Here is a 24,271-nt window from a genome sequence, read left to right on the forward strand (position 1 = left end):
ACGGTGTTTACGAGCGCTTTGACGACAGCCTTTCTCGAAAGGTGCGGGGTAAAGCTGTTACACAGCTCAGTGTACCACCCACAGTCGAATTCCGTTGAGAAGCTCCACTCCGTCATGAAGCGCGTGTTGAGAGCATTGTGGTTTGCACAACAAACTGACTGGGAGCTGTGTCTGCCTGGGGTGATGTTTGCATTGAGGACCGCGCTGCATGCGGCTACGGGGTTTTCGCCAGCTGAGCTAGTGTACGGTCGCTCGCTGCATTCTCCGCTTCGCATGCTTCGAGACGGATCACTGCCCTCTCCAATGGCTGCAGACCATCTCTTCCACAAATGGCCGCCTCCTGCACTGGAGCCTCGCTTTGCAACAACATTCCTTTGAGGTGCGTTACAAAAAGGGGAGTCTCAACGGTAACGCCGATGGCTTAAGTCGAAGCCCCTAACGTAAGAATCAGCCTCAAAGTTATTTGTTACTGATGTTTTTCTTCCTGAGGCAGGATTTTTAACATATTGCTTTTGTTTAGTGTTTCAAAGTGATGACGTGCTTTCTAGTGCAACTTTCCAATTTGTGGACGCGTTCTGAATGCTGCTAAACTACTGTAAGGAACTAGGCAGTAGTATAAAAGGGGAAAGAGCCTGGCAGGGCTTAGTGAGGGTTGTGCCGTGCTTGCTGACTGAGCGGTTGAGTTTCGGCGTAGTTCTAACGCTTGCCGGGAACGAGAACAAAAATGTCAACTCTCCCGAAGTCACTTTGCAGTGTCCTGTGTGAACCTGAACGAGAGAACGAGGCCTTCTCTGTGCGCTGCGCTCAAGAAACGCCGAAGGACGCCCGACTTCGGTTATGAGCATCATCGAGCGACATCCCTCCGGACAGCGGATGCAGTCCCCTGTTCATCGGGATCTCCTTCCCCCGGCGGGGCGGTCTGTTACGTTTCGCCTACGACGCGCGGTATAGCCGGCGCGGATGCAACGGACGCCGGGGCTTCGTTCAAAGCGGCGGACATTTTGGCCCGTTCGGAGCTGCCGCAAAGCCTCCCCGCCAAGCGCGTCCAGGCGTGTTTCAGTGCCACGTGTCTTTGTGTGTGTGTGTGTGTGTGTGCCCACGCTTGTCAAAGCGCGGCAGGCGGGGAGAGGAGCTCCCCAAGTGTGAAGCGAGGAGGTCTGACAGGCACCGGCTTGGCGGATGCGTCACTACACTCGTCTCAACGTGTCTCTCAGCTCGTCCGTGCCCCGCCGTCACGTGGTCTCGTCACGAGGCCTTCCTCTTGCCCGCGACGCCGAGAGTATAAGAGCAGCTGCCCCCGGACGCCAGGAGAGAGGCTCCGATTTCTTCCGTTGAGTTACGTGCTCTCCCGTCTCTCCACTTCGGTCGACCTGACCGCCCGCTCTTTTGCGATGCTAGAATAAACAAGTTGTTCTGTTACCAGTCTACTCATGCTTTGCCGGGACCTTCGGATGCTTCCAGTTGTGCCCCAGGCCGCCAGGCCAACGCTACCCTTGGTGCTTGCGACCCATTTGCAACAACGGGTGTCAGCGCTGAGATTCCAACAACTCGTGCCAGCGCCGAGGTTACAACAGGGAGAAGGCCCACAAGGCGCAAACACGATAAACCAGAGAAGCAGCCAGACAACTCGCACTTTCGCCATCTAGCACGAAGAGAGCAAAAGAGCCTCTGATTGGCTGTCTGAGCAAGCGCTGTAGGCGGGCCAGGATCATTTTTTGCTGGGGAGTTGATTGATTCTGAGGACGCTTGATTCTGCAGCCCGTGAGGGAGCACGGCGAAGCGTCGTCAGGGGAGAGGGCGTGGCAAGTGAAAGATGATAGAGAAAGAGGGAGGATGTGGCCTAATAGACTCCACTATGCGCGACAGGGGGAGTGTCGACGGCTCGCCTGAACAGCCCGAAGCAGCGCGGTCACGGTAGGGAGAGCGGTTGGATGGAGCCGCGCCGCCGGGTTTCCCCGCTACCGCGAGGGAAAGCCAACTTCTGGGGGCACTTTTCCGCCGCTTGACGTTCGATATATCGGGAGTCACTGCAATATTTGTTCAATGTAAGCGTAATTTTTGCTATATATACTTGTTGTAACTATACCGTGACCAGAAATTGTTCTATATATAGAATAATTCGATGTAAACGGGTTCGATATAGTCGGGTTCGACTGTATATCGAACTCGCTACAAAACGCCTATCAGTTCGATATAGAGCATAATTAGATATAAGCCTGCTAAATAATTGGATATCATAAAAGTGCATACCATTTATAAAATCACTTTATTGATGGAATTAGCTTAGTTTCGCATGAAATAGTCCTGCATTTTCTGCTTGGCCAATTTCGCTGCCTGTGAGTTGGAGCAGCTGAGGCCGCAACCTTCTGCATTCGCGTAAAAGCACCGGACTAGTGCGAGCGCACCAATCACTTCGGAGGACGTGGGTAAAGGACCGTCATTGCTTTCCTCATTGTGCCCTATTTCACTTGTGCTTGGTACGATGTCGGCAATGTAGTCTTCGTTTTCGGGCTCTCCCGTGGTCGCGACACCATCAATTGCACTCACGAACTCGTCCACCGTTGATTCGTCAACGGCTTCCAGAAATTCTGACAGCTCGCTCCAAACTTCGGCAGCACCGGCAACGACTTCGTTGCATTCATCAGTCATCACCGAGCATGCGGAAGCCGGCACGGCTGAAGCAATTTCGGATAAACCACTCGTACACGGCCGTGCGTACACGTCGGGCGCCACGGGCACCGGGTCACGAGTTTGGCCGCTTTAGCCCTAATCTCCCCTTATTCTTCAAGATCGTGCTGAGAGTGCTCCTCGGAATCTTGCACGCTGCGGGGACATCAGACTTGTCACCGCATTCGACCCGATTTATGATTTCGAGCTTCACGACGAAAGGCGAATTCTGCCGCTTCATCACGGCAACAGTGCGGGAGAAGGCCCACAAGACACACACACAATGAACCAGAAAAGCAGTGAGAGAACTCGCACTTTCGCCATCTTGCACGACGAGGGCACAAGAGCCTCTGATTGGCTGTCTAAGCAAGCTCTGCGGGTGGGCAAGGATCATTTTTTGCAGGGGGGTGTCGACGGTTCGCTCAACGCAGCGCAGTCACGGTAGGGAGAGCAGTTGGATGGAGCCGCGCCGCCGGGTTTCCCCACCACCATGAGGGAAAGCCAACTTCTGAGGGCATTTTTCCGCAGCTTGACGTTCGATATATCGGGAGTTCCTGCTATTTTTGTTCGATGTAAGCGGAATTTTTGCTGTATATACTCATTGTAGCTATACCTTGTCCAGAAATTGTTCGATATATAGAATAATTCGATGTAAACGGGTTTGATATAGTCGGGTTCGACTGTACTGGCAAGTTCGCTGGAGCGGAAAGGGAGTGGTAAGAAGCACATTAATAAAAGGCATGGCACGTGGTCATGCTTGTGTTATGAATTAATGCATTCGATTACGAAAAAGAAGAGGGAAATTGTATGCTGAGAAGACCGATAAACATACGGTGACGCAAGTTAAGAAATAATATTGAAATGTCCAAGGATTTGAAGACAGATTGAATCGTCGCGACGGCACGTCACAGTCGCCATATGCATCGAAGTCTCCATAACTAAATTATTTTTGAGCAGTTCTGATAGCATCCACGCAACAGTCGTTGCTAGTGTGCTGTAAAATGCTCATATGCTGCAGCCTAAAGCTCACGGCACAGTGCGAAAGCGCGCTCACAGCGAAAGCAAAACATTGTGCATGGACATGCATGCAGACGTGCAGTCGGTCGCTGCGAACCCGTGCGATCGTTGCATTGAGGCTTCATTGTGTTATGCCCCATTTGATTATACAGACAGCCCACTATAAGAATATATTTAGCATAGTTTACGCTCAGCGTTTGCCTACCTTTCACGCAAGAAGCCAGTTCGGGAGACTCCATCGCGGCGACCGCGCGCAGTGGCATTCACTGTACGTATTCGGTAAAAAGATAGCATCTGTAAACGATTCTGTGCTTTCAGTTTGCCCAAGATTATTATATAGACAGTCAAAAACACCGCTCGTTTTGCGAGTACCTAAATAAATGTCCAGGAGGGCGGCCGCGCGGTGTTTTTATTGAGCGCTCTAAGCGAAACCTATGAGGAGCGCGCCGCATGATCCCTCGTACTATGCAAGGGAGGCGCTTCCGACAGATGGCGACTCCGTAACTCCTCGCCCCCAATAGTGTTAAAACTGGTATCGTTATAAGTGGGTTCGACTGTACTACAGAGGCATCACCGGGTCGTAAAAGGGGTTTATCTAGTTAGCAGATGGCGCCACAGCATTAGTGCTGGTGATGCATTGATGATGCAGAACGCTGTAAAGGCCTGTTTACTGCATCATTTCCTACTCCACTCTAGAATGGTACCTGGTGACAGTGGCTAGCAAACGCCATAGACACCGAGTAGATGATGTGGCACGGGTTAACATGTATAAGGACATTTGTCCTTACTACTTAGGAGGCAGCAAAGAACTGCTGAGAAAGCATATAGATAAGGCAAAGCCCAACTGTCGCACTCATGTGAATGCAGTGCATGATTACAATGCCAAAACATACATTGTGTCAATCCACCAACCATGGAGCATGTATCGACAGCATGGCAAGCTAACTCTTAGCAGACGTTGCAGTGTAGATGAAGACATCCCGAGGGTAATTTGGCCTTCCTATTGGTGAAGGGGTCCTGCAGCTTCTATAATGCTGCAGATGACTTGTAAGGTGGATTATAGTAGCCGCCGACCACGCTCAAACCGCAGGACAAGCCAGGCCACTAAATCGAAAAGGTATCATTGACGATTTGTGCAATTGTTGTGCTAGTTTTGCTACGTGTGTCTAGCATTTGTTAATTTACGTGTAAAATAGCAACACGATCCCAGGCAACTTCAAGCAGTTTCAAGTGGTGCTCACTGCATTCTCGATGTCTGTGCTGATGAGGGCGGCGAAGAAAGTGCAGAAAATTATTGTTGCAAAGAAATGCACGATTCTAAAAGTGTACTGGGGAACATTTGTGAATTTTTCACCAGTAACGAAAGGTTAGGTAGGTAAGTGGGTAGGTAGGCAGGTAGGTAGGCAGGTAGGTAGTGCAAGTCTACGAGTATAAGGTAGTACAACTACAGATTACAGCTACTACGGTGAAACCTCGTTAAACCTTAGTTGGCCAAAGCTTGGAAAAAGTACGTACTAAATGCTAGTACGGTTTAACTGAAATAGCATGAGATCGACCACTTACCTGTCAAAAACAGAACTCGGAGAGAGTGCGATGAAAGGGGAAAAGAACATGCAGTATTTATGCACTTCGCGTGACAAGTGTTATTTTCGTTTGATGCCGCCGCGGTCTAGCCGTGACGACAGCGGCCTCAAACTAACTGAAGCTGCGAGCCAGCTTTTCAGCTAGCCTCCTCTTCTCGGCAAACACTTGCATGGCAGATTCCTCGTTGGCATTGCATATTCCCCGTGCACGGGCACGGTAGCGCTGCAGAAGTCGCAGGGCACCTTTTTCATTGCAGGTTGCTGTTCTTGTCGTGACGATTGCATTCATGAGGCTGACGTAATGCGCAGCTTCTGCTACTGTCGGGCCTGAATTGCCCATGCTGTTGCTTTCCGTGTTGTCCTCATCACTGTCGTTCGGTGACACTTCGGTAACAGAGAAAACGATGGCAAAAAGTCAAACCTCGTAGCTGACATCTCTTCGCGGTCGTAGCAGCGCTGCCGAGCAACTTCTTCACACTCCAACAACCACACACTGAAGTCAGCAGTAGATCCCTTTTGCATGCTAGCGCCGACTTCTTCGTGCCACGTTTGGCAGCACGAATGATGTCCAATTTTTCTTCTGTGCTGAGCACTTGATGATTTTTTATCCGAGCTTTGGCATGGCGCGAGTCCTAGCTTGCACAACGCCCGCTCCTTCCCACTCTCTGTGGCACGGCACCAAAATGACCAAAATGATGTTGGTGTGGCTTCATGCGCAAACGCACAGGGCAGTTGGAGGCTGTTCCGATCTCTAAGGCTTGTTGTTCTGCCAGGCCGTCCGATGGGGACAATGCACTGTCATGATTACGCGACGAAAAGTGGAAACACTGTGTTAACCGATACGTATGCAATAAGTTGGTACGGTTTATGCAGATGCAAAACTCATTATGTTCAATGGCTGCTGAGTCAGGGATTTGACATGACTCCATTTAAAATGGAACTACTGTTTAAGCGGGCACGGTTTAACGAGGTTTTACTGTAACTAAAAATGCAAGCCAGCGATACAGCCTACTGCAATCGCACAACTCGCCGCTGTCAAAATGTGCACGAAGTGCGTGCTAGCGATTTAAATTTGCATCAGCCAATAGGAGCATTCCTGTACACATGTGGCAACAGCAACGAATTCCAATGTCAGTTTTTCCTCTTTTCGCTTGCTTCTTTGGTGCAAAACTTGTCGCTGCGGCTACTTGAAGCTCCGATCTTTCTTTTTTTGACAGTACCAAGATGTTAACGTTCCATCACCGGAAAGCCGCACGCCGCGCGATCCATGTTGGAGTTGGTTCCCAAAGCTCGATTTTCTACCCAGTTAGTTTTGACAGCACACTGGAAAAGTGCGATTTTCACAAATTCTGCTTAAGGTTTCTTACTAATTCCACACGAGATAAACACCTGGAAATTGCGAAAAAGTTAAAAAATATGTAATTTTGATCAAATTGACTATTTTAATTGCAGTTTCCCCTCAAAGGGGTGGGCGGTCAATAGGAATACTATACACAAAAGGTGATAGGAATACAATCAATAAAGTTAATTCTTCTCAAGAAGAGAAAGGAGGTAATGAGGAAAAGCTGCATAAACTGCAGCTTGACTAAGCTTGCAGCTGCAGTTGACTGCAGCTGACTAAGGTACAATTCAGCACTGGCATACGTACAAGGTGGTGTGCAATAAATGTACTCGCTAAATAAAGAACAGAAAGTGAGAAGATAGATACAAAACCATGTAATAAATTCAGCAAGAAAACTTACAGGTGTGGTAAAGGTTTAGCCAAACAAGTAGAAAGCTTTTGTTACAAGAAAAATACAATGGCAAGAAACTGAGATGCAGACCAAAAACAAAAAATAACAATTGCACTGACAAAACATGGGCACATCATAATCAGTGAATTAGGGAATAAAAGAAAGAAGGAATCAAGGTCCTTCTTGTGATGAGAAATGAATGAAAAAGGAATGTGGGGGGGGGGGGGGGGGGGATGTAGTTTTTGGGTTCAGTCCAATAGAAATCTGGGTGTTACAGCAATGCGACATGATACCGGTTGTCTGCCATAATTTGTGCGATAAAAGCGTTTTTACCAGAGCTGTACTTGTCCTATTATATTTCAGTGCACAGAGGTTCAGGTAAAAGAAGCACATGTAGCCATTATCTTTTTAGTAATGTGGATCTGTACATACACACCAGACGAAATGAGTAAATAGATTCAACTGACATTATTTTGTATTCGCAAAAATATTTCGTAGCGTGTTCTCTGGAGGAAATACTTGCTATAGCATGTTATTGACATACTGTATTTACCGGCATAATTTGCGCGCCCCTAATATTTAGCCAGCTTTAAAAAAAAATTTACTCGCATATTTTGCGTCTCGCCTGAGCCAGCTTGTCGGCGCGCACGGAGAGAGTTTGGGCGGCCGTGCTCCTCGCCGTGCAGGCAAGCGCAGTTATATACAAGACAGGTTGCGAGTGTGAAGTCCCTTCTTCCGAGGACTTCGTTCTTTTCTCCGGAAGCCCCCGAACTACAGTCCCTAGAATATTATATTCTAGGGACCGTACCCGAACATGCAAACCTGTTCACGGGGTGTCGGAACTGCTCTAGTGTTTGCCTCCCTCTATCTCCCCTTCTCTCCCGCCATGAGAATGCAGGACTATTTTCTGCATCGGAGACGTGCGAGGGCCAGTCGCGCCAACTTTACCCCTTGTTGCCCCTTGTTCTCTACGTCCACGCTGCAGCGCATCTTTGGTTGATTTTGGAAGTTTCGGTTTCGTCATCAGCCAATCTTATTTTCGCTGTTCACTTGTGTTGACCTTTGATATGCCACCTAATGCAACAGTGAGCGAGAAAGGCGTGTCATCCGTTCCTATAAAAACAACCGGTTTGAAAAGCAATGCTGCATGGTTATGCTTGCTGTGACAGCTGATGGCCCAAAACTACCGCCATTCGTGATCTTCAAGCGGAAGACATTGCCCAAATCGAAAGTTGAAAACCGTATTCACATCTGCACCCAAGAAAAAGGCTGCATGAATGAAGAGCTTATGAACGACTGGCTCGACACTGTCTGGGGTAAGCGACCAGGGGCCTTACTGCAACTGCCATCGCTGTTGGTGCTCGACAGTTTCAAAGGCCCTCTCGTGGACAGTGTAAAAGAGAAGTTGCGGGACGTGAGGACCAACCTGGCTATTATTGCGGGCGGACTAACATCTGTTCTGCAGCCCTTGGATGTCTCCATAAACACACCCTTCAAGGACTACGTGCACAAGTTGTACGTTGAATGGATGGCCAGTGGAGAGCATGGGCTCACTCGCACTGGCAGAATAAAGAGACTGCCACTAGAGACGGTCTGTGAGTGGATACTCGCAGCGTGGGACCTGGTTTCTCCCAGTATTGTCGAGAAGAGCTGCAAGAAGATGAGGCTGTCAAACACGCTCGACAGAACCGAGGACAATGCGCTTTGGGAGGGCGGTGACGATTCCCAATCGGACCTCTTGACCAGCGGTACCAACTAGACCGTGCATGACCGGATCTGGCTGGTTAAAGTACATGCTAATTCTGTTAAGTAAACAAGTACCCTTCGTTCGTGCTATAATTTATTTTCTTTTTAATGTATATACCGCGTGCGTTACTACATATTGCTTGTTATTTCGGGTGTGTTCGCAAAAGCTCCGCGTAATTTGCGCACCCCTGTTTTGGAGCTCTAAAATCACGAAAACAAGGGAGAAAGTATGCGAGTAAATATGGTATCTTCAATTTATTGATGTTTCTGTTTGAATTGGTTGCCTGTACTAAGTTACAATAATGTAGGTAGAAACAGGGACCTATGCACAGTTTGTTTCACAATAGTGGGCAAAACATGTCGGGTGTCTGTGTAATATTCCCGTGATTTTGTTTAGCTTACTGCAAACGAGCTCAATATGTTCATTCCGAAGTAAATTTTCTGAAAATATTGCTCCTAGGGTTTCCACTACTCAAAATTATAATTCACTCATCATTTAGGTACACATTTTCAGTAGTTAAAGCCTTATGCTTAGTGCGAGAGATGATGGCTTGTTTTCTTGGCATTAATTCTTGAGCAGTTTCTTTCGTACCAGTTAGAAATATTCTAATATTTGCAAAATTTGAGGGTTCAGATTTGTGCCCCTGAAAATAAATCCAGTATTGTTGGTGTGTGCAGTTCATTTGAAGTTCTCAGTAGATAAAGTATCATTCATATAAGCAATAAAGAGTAGGGGCCCAAGAATGTTCTCTTGTGGCACACTGTAAGAGATAAATTTATATTTCGAGTTCAAACTGTTACGGCTAAATACTGAGACTGATGCTGGAAATAGTAGGACAAGAACCTATTTGCATGGCCACATATTTTATGTTGCTCGGGCTTAGCTAAGAGTACAGTATGGTGAACGCTTTCAAATGGTTTTTGAGATCTAGATATATGCCTAAAACTGCCTCTTTCGCTTAAGAGCTACACTTATAAACGCCTTTTGTGTTGATGAGGCCAGTTCTGTTGATTTGGCCTTCAGGAAGCTGTACTGTGCTTTAGAAATAATCTGGTATTAGTACAGAAAGGTGTACATTTGCTTGTGCATGATTTTATCCCCAGTCCTTTGAAAAAACCAGTAAGATGGAAATCAGTCTGAAATCATTTACATCAGATTTGTCGCCAGCTTTGTGGGTTGCTATCACCTTTGCAAGCTGCATTTCCTTTGGAAAGCGACTGTTCTAGAGCTAGGTTATAAATTGCAGTTAAAACGGGTCCAATTATGTCCAGAACAAATTTAATTGGCCTTATTTGCATGTTATTGCTTCATTTGACTTCGAATTTTTCAGGCTTTGCTGAATTGTAATTTCTAGACTTTCAAACGGCTACAAAATGATCCTTTGAAAAATTGGAGAGGTCTGTGCTGTCGACAACAGTGGTTAAAAGCATGCTATCGACATTTTATATATGTGTTGGGCTGCTAAGCACAAGGTCGTGGGATGGAATGCCGGCCACGGCGGCCACATTTTGATGGGGGCGAAATGCGAAAACACCAGTGTACTTAGATTTTGGTGCACGTTAAGGAAACCCAGGTGGTCCAAATTTTCAGAGCCCCCCACTACAGTAGTGTGCCTCATAATCAGATTGTGGTTTTGGTACGTAAAACCCCATAATTTAATTTTATATTTACATTTTATTTATACCGGTATGTTGTATCAGGCTGTTTAGTCGCTCCCAGAATAGAGCAGTATTATTCACCACATTGTTCAAATAGGCTTGATTATACTCTTAAGGAAGGTTCAGTTCAGGTAGTTCAAGGAAAAAGTAGCAATATTTTGAATGACACTGTAGTCTGACTGCTGCACATAAAGGAATATTCGGCGCAATTGCTTGTGACAGTATTGTATATTGACTAAGCAGGTTGATTACCATTTTTAAAAAACCCACTGTGGTGGCGTAATGGCTTTGGCATTGCACTGCCAAGCTTGAAAGCCTAGAGATCGAATTGCGGCTACTGTAACCACATTTAGTTGGGGCAAAATGCAGAAGCTCCTTTGTACCATCCATTCAGTACATGTTAAAAAAAAACCACATGGTCAAAATTAATCCAGAGTTGCCCAATATGCGTGCCTCATAATTGTATCGTGGTTTTGGCATGTAAAACCCCACAGTTTAATTTACCCTTTCAAAAAAGCTTTTGTGTCCGGGAAGGATTATGTCAAAAAAGAACAAGGCTGTCTGGTGTGGCGAGCTGGGTAAAGTGTGAAGGGCTGGGCTAGAATTTTTTGTCGAATACAGAAGTCATGGGAAGAGCAGGTGTATGACTGGTTTTTTTTTTTTTCCCCAATGTGCTAGCAATGCCTTGATGAGCTTCATCGGCTCTGGGAGCTTCTCCTGAGAAAATTGGCAGACAAGGGACAGAAGCTGCAGCAAGCATTGGTATTGGTACAGTTTCTGCGCCATTGTGACGAGGTCATGTTCTGGATCAACGACAAGGTGAGTGTGTGTACAATGTGTGCTGCACTATTCCCCTGTAGTGGTTGTTTTTCTGATAGCCTGAATATTTAAAGCCCAGACAGCACATACGCTTGCCAGCTTACCACTATTCGCTTGCCGGGCCTTGCGAGGAATGGCAATTAATGTCTACAATGCCAGTACGTGCTCACTCTAGCTAGGCACCTTAGCAACATCGTTTCATATTGAGCTTGTAATATATAGGGCTTCTAAATGTTTATCAGACCCATTAAATTTATTAATTCTTTATTTAACTTGGCATAAAGAAAAAGTGCTTCCACATATGTAAAAATTCAGCCAATGAAGGAAAACGTTGGTCTGCACCACACTGCAGCTACGTAGCTACTGTGGCGAGTCTTCGCATTGCCCTGGTGAACCTTCTTGCTGGGGAGATGCTCCGACAGTTGCAATTGGCCTGTTGGTCACATGGCTTTAGATGCGCAGGTTGGCATGTGCTAGCACAAGCACTTGTATCTTACTGGCTCAGGTGTCCACGCATGTACGCGCTCTTATGCTCATGAGCCATCTCACATTGCTCACAGATGCACATGGCATAGAGGCGCAAATTAATGCACGCTGGCAAACGTGTAGCCTGGCCCTAACTCTCAAGAATGAAATAGGTGGAATGAAATTATTCACAGCAGTAAAGCTGAATCTTGCTGATAGTTGGAGTGAAAGTGAATGTCACCAACACTTAAGAAATGTGAAGTGGCTTGAAAAGGCAATTTAAACATATAGTTACTGCTTCTGCTTAGGAGTGTAGCTGTAGTTCAGCAGCACTTGCAGTCATGCAAGTGCCAGTCCATGTTGTTTCTGTGTTTCTTTCCTGTCTCCATTCTTATTGCACTCCACAAGCATTTCTGTTCGCAGATAAAGAGCACCATAATAGGGCAAGTTGTTGTTGCAGAATTTGCTTGTTGCTTCTGTACCTGATTGGGGTGTGTGCAGGAAACGTTCGTGATGGCTGATGAGTTCGGTCAGGACTTGGAGCACGTTGAAGTCCTTCAACGCAAGTTTGACGAATTCCAAAAGGTGCTGTGTGTGTTTCTTCTTGCAAATCATTTCAGTCTATAGTTCTCATGACATGTTTCCTTGTGATATTAATTTTCTCAATGCAAAATGTGCATTTCCTTTAATTATCATAGGACATGGCCAGCCAAGAGTTCAGAGTGACTGAAGTGAACGAACAGGCGGAGAAGCTGATCAACGATGACCACCCCGAACGAGAAACGATCAGAAAAAGGCGAGAGGTAAGAATGTGTCTCAGACAGATTTTACGTGCACTTGGAATGTGAAAGATGGATTTTATGAGATGTTAGCTTTTTGTTACTATAGTTGTTCGTCTATTATTCAGATTTAATGCATCTTCCTTTTGAGACTTGCTCCAGTGAGCTATTAATTAGTTTAGGCTCTGTCACGTGGCCTGACAATAAAGTATTTGATTTCAATGGTTTTTGTTTAAGAACTGGTGAAAAACTTTACTTGCCAAGGGTGTACAGTTGAGCAGAGATCTGTGAAATCAAGACCGAAGGGCATCTTTATGTGTAAGATTATGTTAATGTAAGTCCCACTAGAGTGGGTATTTGAAGCACTAGAAGCAAGCTTCATTACACAGTATTGTGCTATGGTCGACTTCTATTAATTCGACCCTGGCACAACCAACGAAAGTGATAGTTATCTGCCAGTTCGAATTAAACAAGGTGCAGATAAAGCACCAAAATGCACCGTGGGTTCATTTGGCAGTATTTGCCTGATTTTAACATGCCCTCGAATCAAATGCACGTCTGCTGTCTATGTGTCCAAAGTAGAAAACTCGTGTAGAGATGACATTAAAGTTGCTAAAGAAAGCAGAAATCTAATGTGTACCCGATATTTTAGCAAGCAAAATGGGAAAGGGCAAATATGTATTGTACGGTGGCCGGTTTCCTAAAGTCAACTTTGCTGCACGGTTTAAGTCAGCTTCACTGCAGTAAGACTGTGTTATGCAGTAAAGCATACAAGCTACAATGCGATTCGGTTTCGTCCCTGATTGCACCATGAAGGCGATTTTCTGGGTAATAAAATGCGCAGGTTAGAATCGGATAAATACTAGAATCGGACATCACGAGCTAGCGTTATCGCTTCAAAATCTTCCTTGGGCAGGCCGAAAATGGGCGTTTTGATGGGAAATGACAAGCGTTCAACACATTCACTGTCTACTAAGCTCCTTAGACATACTGCCACTAACCCCGCAGGGGCGTCTGCGTAAGCAGGCGTTTGGTATGTTGTGACATCACGTACCCGAGCGCATGAGGGTTGGACCTACCTGCGTTTAAACGTGCATGGCTTAGCCGTGTCCAGGGAAAAGGGGATACTGGGGGTTGAGCCGATGTTAAGTGTCGGGACCTTTAAGGCCCCTCAACGGAGGCAACACATCCCTTTGGCCTCGGCTTCACGTAGACTGCACCCCCGGACTGACCCACCCGGGGGAAATCGGCAATTGCCTTCTCCTGTCTCTCTCTCTCTCCCCCTCCAACCTGTGTCTTTCTCTCACTTTCCATCTTTCCTGTCTTCTCCTGGCTTCCCTTTCCTACCAATTTTTCCAGGCAGCAAGGGTTAACCTTGTGTGAATAGCCAACCTAGGTTATTTCATATTTGGTTAAAGTGATAACGTACAGGTGGCGTTTGCAGGACATGTTTTTACAGTCCCTGTAGCGTCCCCTTGTAGGGCTCCACAGTGGGTGGCTGGCGTTATTGCCGAAAATTACATTCCTCTATGGCAAGTTCCTTCCCCTCTCTCCCTGATCGCCCTCAGAAAAGAGGGCACACCGAAGATGTATTCCAGTTCTTTGGACGTCAAAGACCCAACTTCCCACGATTTCACGTCATTCACTCGGAAAGATCAGATAAACAAATACAATTTCCCCATTTCTAGTCTTTAACTGAGGCTCTTGGTCCCTTGATCCCTGCTGAAATATGGATCCATTTCCTTGTAGGTGGTTCTCACAGCAGAAGCAGATTCTGCATAGAACTTGTCCATGCACTGCGTCTGCGGTTTCCTGAATTTCTTCAAGTGCTTACGAAAAGTCTTATGATGCAGGCCACGATGGGACACGTTCATCGCTGCCCAAAAGTCATTGAGGGCTGTTTGTCCCTTCCCTATCTGTTTTGTTGCCACAATGGTTGTTATATTCACGTCAAAGGCCATTGAGTCATCCTGACGAGCTGAACTCCACGAGCTTGCAACTACTCCACAATGTAAACATAGCAGCTCAAGCTTTGTTGCCAGTCCAAGTTGGGTGCTGCCTTGAACCTTCATCCCAGTCGCAAAGCATCGCTGGCACGGGGTCCAGGATTGCAGGTCGCCTAGGGCATCCATTTGCACAAGGGGAAATTTTTCGCTTTCACTTGTAGCGGTGGCAGCTTTAGGATCGCGCTCCATTGCTTGAAATTTTCGCTCCGTCGCTGACATAGCGCCAAGTCCTTGTTGCACAGCAGCACGTTTTTTATCTGCCGCCTCTTTCTCCTCACACGTTCGGAAACGTGTTTTCAAGTGCACAGTGGACGACGCGATCGCACTGTCAGAGGCAGATGAAAGAGAGGATGTGGAAGCTGCTGTCAATGAGCATGAGACACTAGGCGCACTCGTCACGACAAATTCTTGCGCCGGTGGAGCAGGAGTCACGTTACTAGAAGCGTCGACGCAAGCACGCTCTTGCATAGATGAAGCAGAAGTTGCCCCACAGGAACCATCGGTGCGATCGTCGGCGTGCGGGCGAGTGACGAGCTTCACCATGCGGGCGAGCTTCATAGAACGCTTACTTGCCCTGAATGCGTGTAGTGTCTTTAGTTTCTTTGGGCACATTGTCGCAGACTGACAACAATCGGCAGGCTAAACACAACAACCGTCTCGTAAAGATGTTTGAAAATCGTCTCATAAAGGCGGTAGAAACTTGGAAGATATGCGAACTGCTGCAAAGATAGATGATGGCAAGTGGAACACACAAAGGGCGCCGGCGATGGAGGAGCCGAAGCAGATGATGGCCGGACGCATTATGCAGGAGACCACTACGTCATCGCACGCAGCAGTGAATGGCAGTCGTGGGCTCCCCGCGTGCTTGAGGAGCGCGCACTTCGCCCAATCTCAGCTTCGCGTCTCAGCCGTGGGAAACTTGAAAGCTCTCGCGAACCTTCCAATCATGAGTGGTTTATGCCTCTCCCGCGGTGCCGCCACCGCCGCGGGTGGCAAGGGAAAAGACCACAAGAATGCACGAACAAAACACCAAAATGGTGGCGCTCGGGGGAGCAGTGGAGAAATGGAGTTCGCACCAAGTAGAGGCATTTTGAGCGCTCACTCGCCACTCGAGCGCTGCCACGGTTCGCATAAACTTTATTTGAAATGGTTTAGCGATGAATTAGACATCGATATTTACAGAAATGGTTGTTTTTAAGACATACTGTTTGAATATGTGGTTTTCAAAACATCGACATTTTCGTGATTTTTCGGTTTTCAAAGGACGTGTTGCCTGGTGGAATGAAGACTGTAGAGATACGTGAAAAAGGCAGAATAAGGCATGGGGCATATTGTGTAGATCACCGAATACAGAAAACATAATTGAATTTAAACACATAATCGTAGGGAAGGCGGATACAACGTCAGGCGAAGAGAGAAAGCTGGGCAAGGTTCCTTTCACGTATCTAAGTGGGCAGACGAAAATGGTTTTAAAGTTAACCCCCACAAAAGTTCATGTGTTTTTTTTTTTTTTCAAAAAGAAGAGGCATGGTTCCAGATCCAAGCTTAGAGCTGTATGGAGATGAAATACCTGTGCACAAAAAACACAAGTTTTTAGGCATAATACTTGATGCGAAATTGACTTTCATACCACAGATAAAATATCTCAAGGCAAAATGTTTGAAGACAATGAACTTGCTGAAAATTTTATCACACACAACATGGGGCAGTGACAGAAGGTGCTTAATGAACCTCTACAGGAGCCTCATCCAATCACGACTGGATTACGGTTCTATGGCATATCACTCTGCCACACCAAGTGCATTAATGATTCTAGATCCCGTCAACCATCTAGGTATCCATCTGGTCACTGGTGCCTTCAGAACAAGTCCTATTGAAAGTCTGTACATAAAATCAAATGAGTGGTCACTTAACCTGCAAAGAACATACACTAGTTTCACATACTTTCTAAATTTTACTGCAATCACGAACACTCTTGTTGTGCTACAATTAATGATATCTCATATGCTACAGTTTTTCACAATCGATCCTCTGTGGAACAGCCTTTCTCACTGCGTGTGAGAGAGCTGAGCGAAGAAATAGAAGTCCCACTTCTCGAGCATCGCCTAATGCCTCCAGCAAGCAGCTACCGCCTTGGGAGTTGCAAGTGATAGTGTGATATATCTTTCGTAAGAGTTACAAAATACACACCAGGGGCCATATAACGTAAAACTATTCCAATATGTTTTTATTCCAATCTCCTGACGTCAAACTTGCGTAACCGCGACGCAAGCATCGGGCGGACACCCGCAGGGTTGTCTGAACAAACCAATCAAATGCTCACCTCGTTCATAGGAGGTCACTTTTGTGACCAATCGTGGTGGGCTGATTGCAGAATTGGAATAGAAAGGTTTGGAATAGTTTAACGTTATAGCGCCCCACAGCTCAAAATTAGAATGCATTTCCATGAAATCCAGTCGAAGTATTGTCCTGAATTCTACACCGATGCATCAGTCTTATGCTGGCGTGTCTTATGTGGCTGTTGGTCCCTCTTTCTCTGAATCGGGTGTATTGAACCCTCATAGAAGTATCTTTACTGCAGAAGCCTATGTGGTACTGTTTGCGGTTAAACAGATAAAGAAATTAAAACTACAGAACACAATAATATTCATGGTCTCGTTAAGTGTTGTTAAAGCACTGGTGCCCTTAAGGAAACACAAAAATCCTGTTTTCATTGAACTTTACTCCTAGTTGTGCAATATTGATTCATCTCGTAGACATGTGACAATATGCTGGGTTCCTGGCCATAGATGCATAGAGGGTAATGTGGTGGCAGACCAAATGGCCACATCAATTACATCGCAAGCTATTAATCCTACCGCTGCTTTTTCTACCACAGATCTTAAGCCTTTCTTTTGCAAATGAAACTGCGAAGCCATTGGCAACGCTTGTGGGACAGTGAAACAAATAAGCTCCACTTGATTAAGCCACAGTTAGGTTTTTGGCCCTCCACAACAAAATCACGGCGAACAGATGTCCTATTCTGTCGTCTCATAATAGGACACACATTTGGGACCCATAATTTTCTACTTACTGGAAATGAACCTCCAAGCTTCGGTAGATGCGGAGAGAGGCTGACCCGTCCTCCACGTTCTACTGGAGTGTCGGAAAGCTGAAGCTGATAGAAACATTTTCCTCTGGCATACCGCTATTGTGTCCCACTTCATCCGGCTATGTTTCTTGGTAAAGAACCGCTTTTTAACAACAATGCAGTCCTCGGTTTCTTGAATGATGTTGTCCTACATGTTATTAGTCCCTTACATTCGTAGTGCTTCCTCTCTTCAGAGGATGCCGCTGCGATAGCAGTATTATATAGCACATGCCTCCAGACCCTTTTGTCTGAAGGGCTCTAATGAGGCAATAGTGCTCTAGTCAATTTTAGCATCTGACATTTTTTTTAATATTGTATAATTCTTTTGCAATGCATCTTAATGCTCATAGTACACGTCATTTGTCATCACCATAATCTTATTACACATAGATTTTACGCACCTTAGAGTGACCATATTTAAGGCCCCTTTACAGCCACGTCACGTCAATTTCATAGAACTCGTAACTACACAGCGAACTCATTACCTCGGACATGGTGCTCTTTGGCCATACCTGGCCCTTGCGCCATTAAACATCACATTCATTCATACATACTGCCACTATTCATCATCAGGCTATTTTATGTCCACTGCAGGACGAATGCCTCTCCCTGCGATCTGTGACAACTGATTCCAACTTCCATATACTAGTTACTATATGGGTCAGGCACATTCATGCTGACTAGTCAAGTTTGGATTGTCCGGTGAAGGCCAATTTTAGGATTGAAATAACAAAAGTCTGGGCCCATAGAAATGCATGGGTGCCAGCCAAGATCTTCGATGTCGCAGACACTTCTTGCTGGTGCAAGAAGTGCCGGCACCCACGCGCTCCTATTATTGCATTTCAATCGCTGGGCACTGTTCGTTGGCCGCAAACTGCCAGCATAACATGTTTCTTTCGCGGCAGGGTGGTTCGGTTTGATATGGCTTGATCGTCGAAAATTTCGAAAATTCACCGTGTGACAACCATATAAGATTCGCATATAAGATAGCATTCTCGTGGGCGGAAAGGGGTCACTCCTACCCCTTTCCCCCTGTTAACCTCTTTCTTTCCTCTTCCGCTAGATCACGTGGCCCCGTTTTAGCGAAGTCTGGCAAAGACGGCACAGGGTCCGCATAAAGAGCTTCGCTGTAAAAGGAAGTGGAGAAAACGCTGCTGGAAGTGGAGAATAATTCTGTGTGTTTTGAATGACCCTTCTACAGTTATCAGACTAGCCGCCTGACGTAGCCACTTCCCTGCTGTGCTTATTTGGGTGTTTCTCTGACCTTCCGCGCTGGGCACAGTATGTCTAGAACTGCGGCGTCCTGCGCTCTACACAGTTGTACGGGACTTGCGGCCACGCATGGTTACACAACTTCCCTAATAACAATACGAGTTGGTTTTGGCACTTGGTAGAGCAGTAAACTAGGGACCCAAAAGAACTGTGATTGTTCCACAAATATATATTTGTCTAATTCTTCCAGAGCTAATTCAAGAAATGCTACTATAAATATTTTTTTACACTTTCGCTTGTTTACTTGTTCTTGGCAGTGTTCTTGCTCTTCTTTCCTGCACGAGTCTATTTGATATGGTTCCTTGTTTGACAAGTAAAGGAGACGCGCATCTCACAGGCGTACCTGTGAGATACACCTTATTTCATTTCTCTTTTATGTGTTTATGCATCTTTATGGTGAACAGTGAGAATTATTTGCATTGGTAAAGGTACCTCCCCCCCCTCATTCGCATAGAAAAGTTACCTTGTGTTGCCCCCCTAAAAAAAAAAAAAAAGCCTGGGTACGTGCCTGGTAAGCATGCAGTGTTTATACATTTTTACAGTACTGTGCAAAATTACATCTTCTGTACTTTAAACAAATCTACTGTTGATACATAACATTTGTCTTTGTCATAAGAAAGCAACTGTGTAGCTGTACTCCATGGAGCCATGTAGGAAGACTTCTTTTTGGAGAATGGCTGTCATGTGTAAGATTACATGCAACATTAGAATTCTTGAATACAGCTTTTAATTGTGAACATATAACTTTGCAGTGGGTATGTCACTACTTGTAGACAACATACTAATTCGCTGGGTTATTCTTAAGATTGTCATGGTTTATTTCTATTAATATTATTATTATTCAATAGCTTTTCTACAACTTTCACAGCTCTTGAATATCTTGTGCCTCCAGCAGTACCAGGTTCTATCAGTTGCAAAGTGCAATGCACTTTTTGTATTAAAACTTTATGTTCTACCATTGCTTCCAGGAGCTAAATGAGGCTTGGAATAAATTGAAGTCCCTCACTTTGCTGCGGCAGGAGAGGCTGTTTGGCGCGCACGAGATCCAGCGCTTCAACAGGTTAGTGCAGTGTCTCATGTCGACTGTGAAAAAATACTACAGGGAATTTTCATTTGTATGTTTCTGTTGTACAGTAAAATTTATGGGATTTAATGTCCCAAAACTGCACAGTGTGCTATAAGTAATGCTTTAGTGGAGAGCTCTCGAATAATTTTGGCCACCTGGGGTATCGTTAATGTGCACCCAAAGCATGACTCGCAAGCGTTTGTGCATTCAGCCCACATTGCGATGCATCCACCGTGAACCCTCAAGCCCGCTACATCATGCTCAACACCAAAGCACCATAGCCGTTGAGCCACCACTGTAGAAGTTGCAACAGTTAGATCTTGCAGTCTGTCCTGGATATACCGAATTATTGTCTGTATGAAACAGTTGCAAGATGCCCTTGGAAATCCCATGCAAAAATATAGCACTATGCTACGTGTATGTTGACCTCCCGTTCACCGCCACATAAAAAAAAAAAAAAATTATGGGGTTTTAGGTGTCAAAACCACAATCTGATTATGAGGCACACCTTAGTGGAAGACTCTGGAAATATGGGCCAACTGAGGTTCCTTAACATGCACCTAAATCTACCGTAAGTACACAGGTGTTTTCGCATTTCATCCCCATCGAAATGCGGCCCCCGGGACCGGTATTCAATCCCGAGACCTCGTGCTTAGCAGCCCAACACCATAATGACACTGCAATCACTGCCTTCGGAAATATTAATGCCAACAAGACGACACCGTTTTGACAGATAGGGTCAAACAAGGCAGAGTTGAAGGACAGTACATACCAATGAGGAAAACTTAGCAAGGTGCATGTAGCAAGTCTTATCTGCGCTCCATTATGATGGATTTGCTTTAGTTAGCTTCAATGCAACACAGTTCTTTCCTTATTAATATGCTTCCCTGCATTACACAACTAATTGCCATGCAGTGACGCATACTACCTGCAGCTAATCGTTATCGGAAAAATCGGGGGCCATGCTGCTTCAAGAATGTAAAAGGCCTCCCGGTCCGATACGCACATTCCACAAGAAAGCATGGATGGCACTCGATTTTTTACTCAGTGGCTCCGGCCATGCGATGCTGAAATGGAGATATTTGCACTGCCAGGTTTGTCTTGCAGAGTTTCTGTGAACGCCGTTTTAGGGTTCCGTGTGCAGTCAAAACGACTCTGACCCCAGCCTCCACTTGGGCTGATTTTTTACATTGACTTAGATTTGAACTGTCTTCCTGTGTGTTTAATGCTTCAGGTTGTGTAATCTCGAGTTTTGGAGACACATTCAAGCGAGAGGCAGACGAAGCATTCGATCGCCGCTGCAAGTGACACCATTAACTGCAGGGGTGGAGTTGACAGAAAAGCATGGCTAGCTTTACTTTGTACTACCAATGTGAAGATATAGTCTGCATCGCATGAAACCGTATCTTTCGTCGCCTACTCGACAATTCAGCGAAATAATTTTTTTCTCATTCATATTTGCTTTTTCTGATTGCCTGATATGAAATTTGCGGCCTCTTCCATGTAATAAAAATTCATCGGCAACTGTGCTTATTTGCATAAAATTTTGAATTTTAGTAACGAAATTTCGATATTACGAAGCAAATTGCCGATTTTAATGACTTTGTTATAGCAAAGTTTAACTGCATTTTGAATTATTGATACATTGAATTATTTTGCTATCCCCTTCGAGTTGATGTATCCATCGTTTACTGTATTGTCAAATTTTCATAATGTATTTAGCACCACTCCTACTATGGCTCTTGGAACATTTCTTTATCTCCATCTGAAAGAGGTGCAAATACTATTAGTACTTTTGAGTGCTTTCACTTTATCTCTAGATATTGTTTCTCATTGTGCAAATGTTGATGCTTGCAGAGATGCTGACGAGACAATTACATGGATAACTGAGAAAGATGTAGTGCTGTCATCTGATGATTATGGCCGGGACCTGGTGAGCGTGCAGACTCTCCAGCGCAAGCATGAGGGCATCGAGAGAGACCTTGCTGCCTTGGAAGACAAGGTATGGTTGACACATCTTTTCTGTAGTAAAAATCATAGGATGGTAGTAAATAGTCAACATCCAATTTTTCGAACTTTCTAGGTGCTGTAAAAAAGTCTAAAAAAGTGGGCATCTGAAAAAATGAATGCATGCCTTTTACTGCCCCCAAAGGCTCAACTCTCCTCAGGCACATCCAGAATAGCTCTGAAGGCCTGCCCGTACACATAGAGTAAAAGCCCGTTAATTCACAACTCGTTGATTTGAAATGTCAAATAATTCGGAGTAGCTGCTGCGGTCCGTCCAACACTGTATTGAAAGCAGTTTGTAATGCATCCCGCTAATTTACACTGAAATTTGCACAGTCACCGGTAATTCAAGCTCCGTGAGCGCTAGTGCGCCGGAGCACGTTGCCGACATGGCAACATCGCCACGCAGCTTTGCTCTTTCCATCTGCGGCCCTTTGTTTAGGCCTGACTGCAGAGACTCATTTGCAGCTGGCCAGGCATGGCCAACGCCTCTGTTACAGGTCTGTTCTCTCCCTCTCTCAAGCCCTTCAAGATAAAAACTCTGACGTGGCGCTGCATTTTTTTTTTTTTTTTTTTTTTTCGTGTTGCATCTTGGAGGCTTCGCTCTCTCTGTGAGGCATTCTGCCGTGAAGCGGCACCAGGTAATGTCTGAAACATAGCTGCTTTGATGTTTATTGGCACTTGCAGTACCAAAACGCATAGCCTTTGAGATTCATAGCTATTACTTTAAGGGAAAAGCAACCCTGGGATGCGTGTTTACGATGCCACCTATACGTATACAGTGCAGTCCACTTATAACGATATCGAGAAAGACGAAAAATATGATCGTTATAACCGATGATCGCTATATCTGGACTGCAGTTATCAAAAAAAAAAAAAAATTAAACGCGTTTGCGCTCTTTACCTTTGCAGCTCTGAACTCGAATTTGCTACTTGCTCTAAAGAATAGATGATGTATACAGTAGGCCGTGAAAAACAAACTTTATTTCTAGCGCCAATGACCGTGTCAAGGATTAGGCGCGCCGAAATAGTCCGAAATCTGCACTTGCTTTTGCGGCAGCTTCAGCTTCACAACCGCGGTGTGCATGGATTCCAGCTGCTGCGCGAACACTGGCGGCAATCCTTTAGCATGCATAAAATCAATTAAGGAGTCGATCGACGACAGTGCACTTTGCGTGGACATCGTGGTCGGGGTCAAGGAGCCACTGTCGATCTCGTTGTCACTGTCGCTGATGCCGTCGCTACCGTTGCACAACTTTGCCGTCTGTCGAGACAGCACATCGTCGGCGATCGCCTCGTCGGTGACCTCATCGCAGAACGAGGCAGCACTGTCTGCAGTCAAAAACTCCTCCTTCGACACACCACCTGTGTCACCAGTAGGAACGAGCTCCCAGAGCTCGGTTATGTCAGCGACTTCCACCGGGTCGGTCTCAGCGGGTTGGGGAAGTTCGTCCTTACGCACAAAGCCCGCCTTCTTGAAGCAATTGGTGATGAACCACTGGTAAAGCGCCTCTTCAACATCGGCGTACAAAGGTCTCCAACCCCTTTTCCGCTGATCGGAATGGCCGCTGATAGCTCCTGCCTTCACAATCGCGGCGCTCCCGGTTTTCAAGATGGTTGATATCGTTAACTGGACGAGCTCATACTTCTTCACGAGGGCGCTCACCTTGAAGCCGCATCGAGAGTCCTGCAAAATATCCATCTTCGTGTCAAGCGACACAGCTTTGCGCGTTGTCGGCGCCATCTTCGAACTGGGTTGAACCGTTGGTTGCACGCTGCTTCAGTGGCGTCAGCCTGCTATCGCGAGAGATACGCGGGACGGGCGCCACCGCGCCGCTTTGCTTGTCTCTTCTTTTTTTTCTTTCTCTCTCTTTCGGAGCGACTGTGGCCGACGCGCATGAAGCAGCTAGCGCCATCTTGTGGCGCAGCCTACTCGTGCGCGGGCGGGGCGAGACGCGCTGCGCGGTAATGGCGGCAGATACGAACTTACGGAGGTAAACATCGCCTCGTCTCGACATCATTCGTTTCAGGGAACTAAGCAACGCAAACGTTACGATTATTTGGCGCGGAAAACGCCGTCCAGACTGCAAAATTTTGATCGTTATATCCGATATGCGGTGAATAACCTATCGTTATAAATGGTTTTTTTCCCCATAGACCTAATGCATAAAATGACACTCTCATGTCGACCCATCGTTATAACCGATATATCGTTATATGTGGTATCGTTGTAAGTGGACTGCACTGTAGTGGAACTCGGCAGCCTGCAGGTGGTGCAGCTACGAAAGTACAACGGAGATCAATGTCACAGCAGGTTGTAGT

General features: G+C 45.9%; 1 protein-coding gene across 3 annotated transcripts in view; it reads left to right on the forward strand.

Annotated features, from left to right (window-relative positions):
• The window catches only part of alpha-Spec (alpha spectrin), a 185,931-nt gene that overhangs the window by 27,235 nt on the left and 134,425 nt on the right, over window positions 1–24,271 (forward strand). For all 3 annotated transcript variants that reach the window (XM_050195776.2, XM_050195775.3, XM_050195777.3), the window contains exons 4-8: window positions 11,084–11,224; window positions 12,191–12,274; window positions 12,388–12,492; window positions 19,845–19,936; window positions 21,800–21,944. In XM_050195776.2, coding sequence (XP_050051733.1) covers window positions 11,084–11,224; window positions 12,191–12,274; window positions 12,388–12,492; window positions 19,845–19,936; window positions 21,800–21,944 — 567 coding nt within the window. The remainder of the gene's footprint in view (window positions 1–11,083; window positions 11,225–12,190; window positions 12,275–12,387; window positions 12,493–19,844; window positions 19,937–21,799; window positions 21,945–24,271) is intronic.

This window comes from Dermacentor andersoni, chromosome 1, assembly GCF_023375885.2.
Source record: "Dermacentor andersoni chromosome 1, qqDerAnde1_hic_scaffold, whole genome shotgun sequence".
NCBI lineage: Eukaryota > Metazoa > Arthropoda > Arachnida > Ixodida > Ixodidae > Dermacentor > Dermacentor andersoni.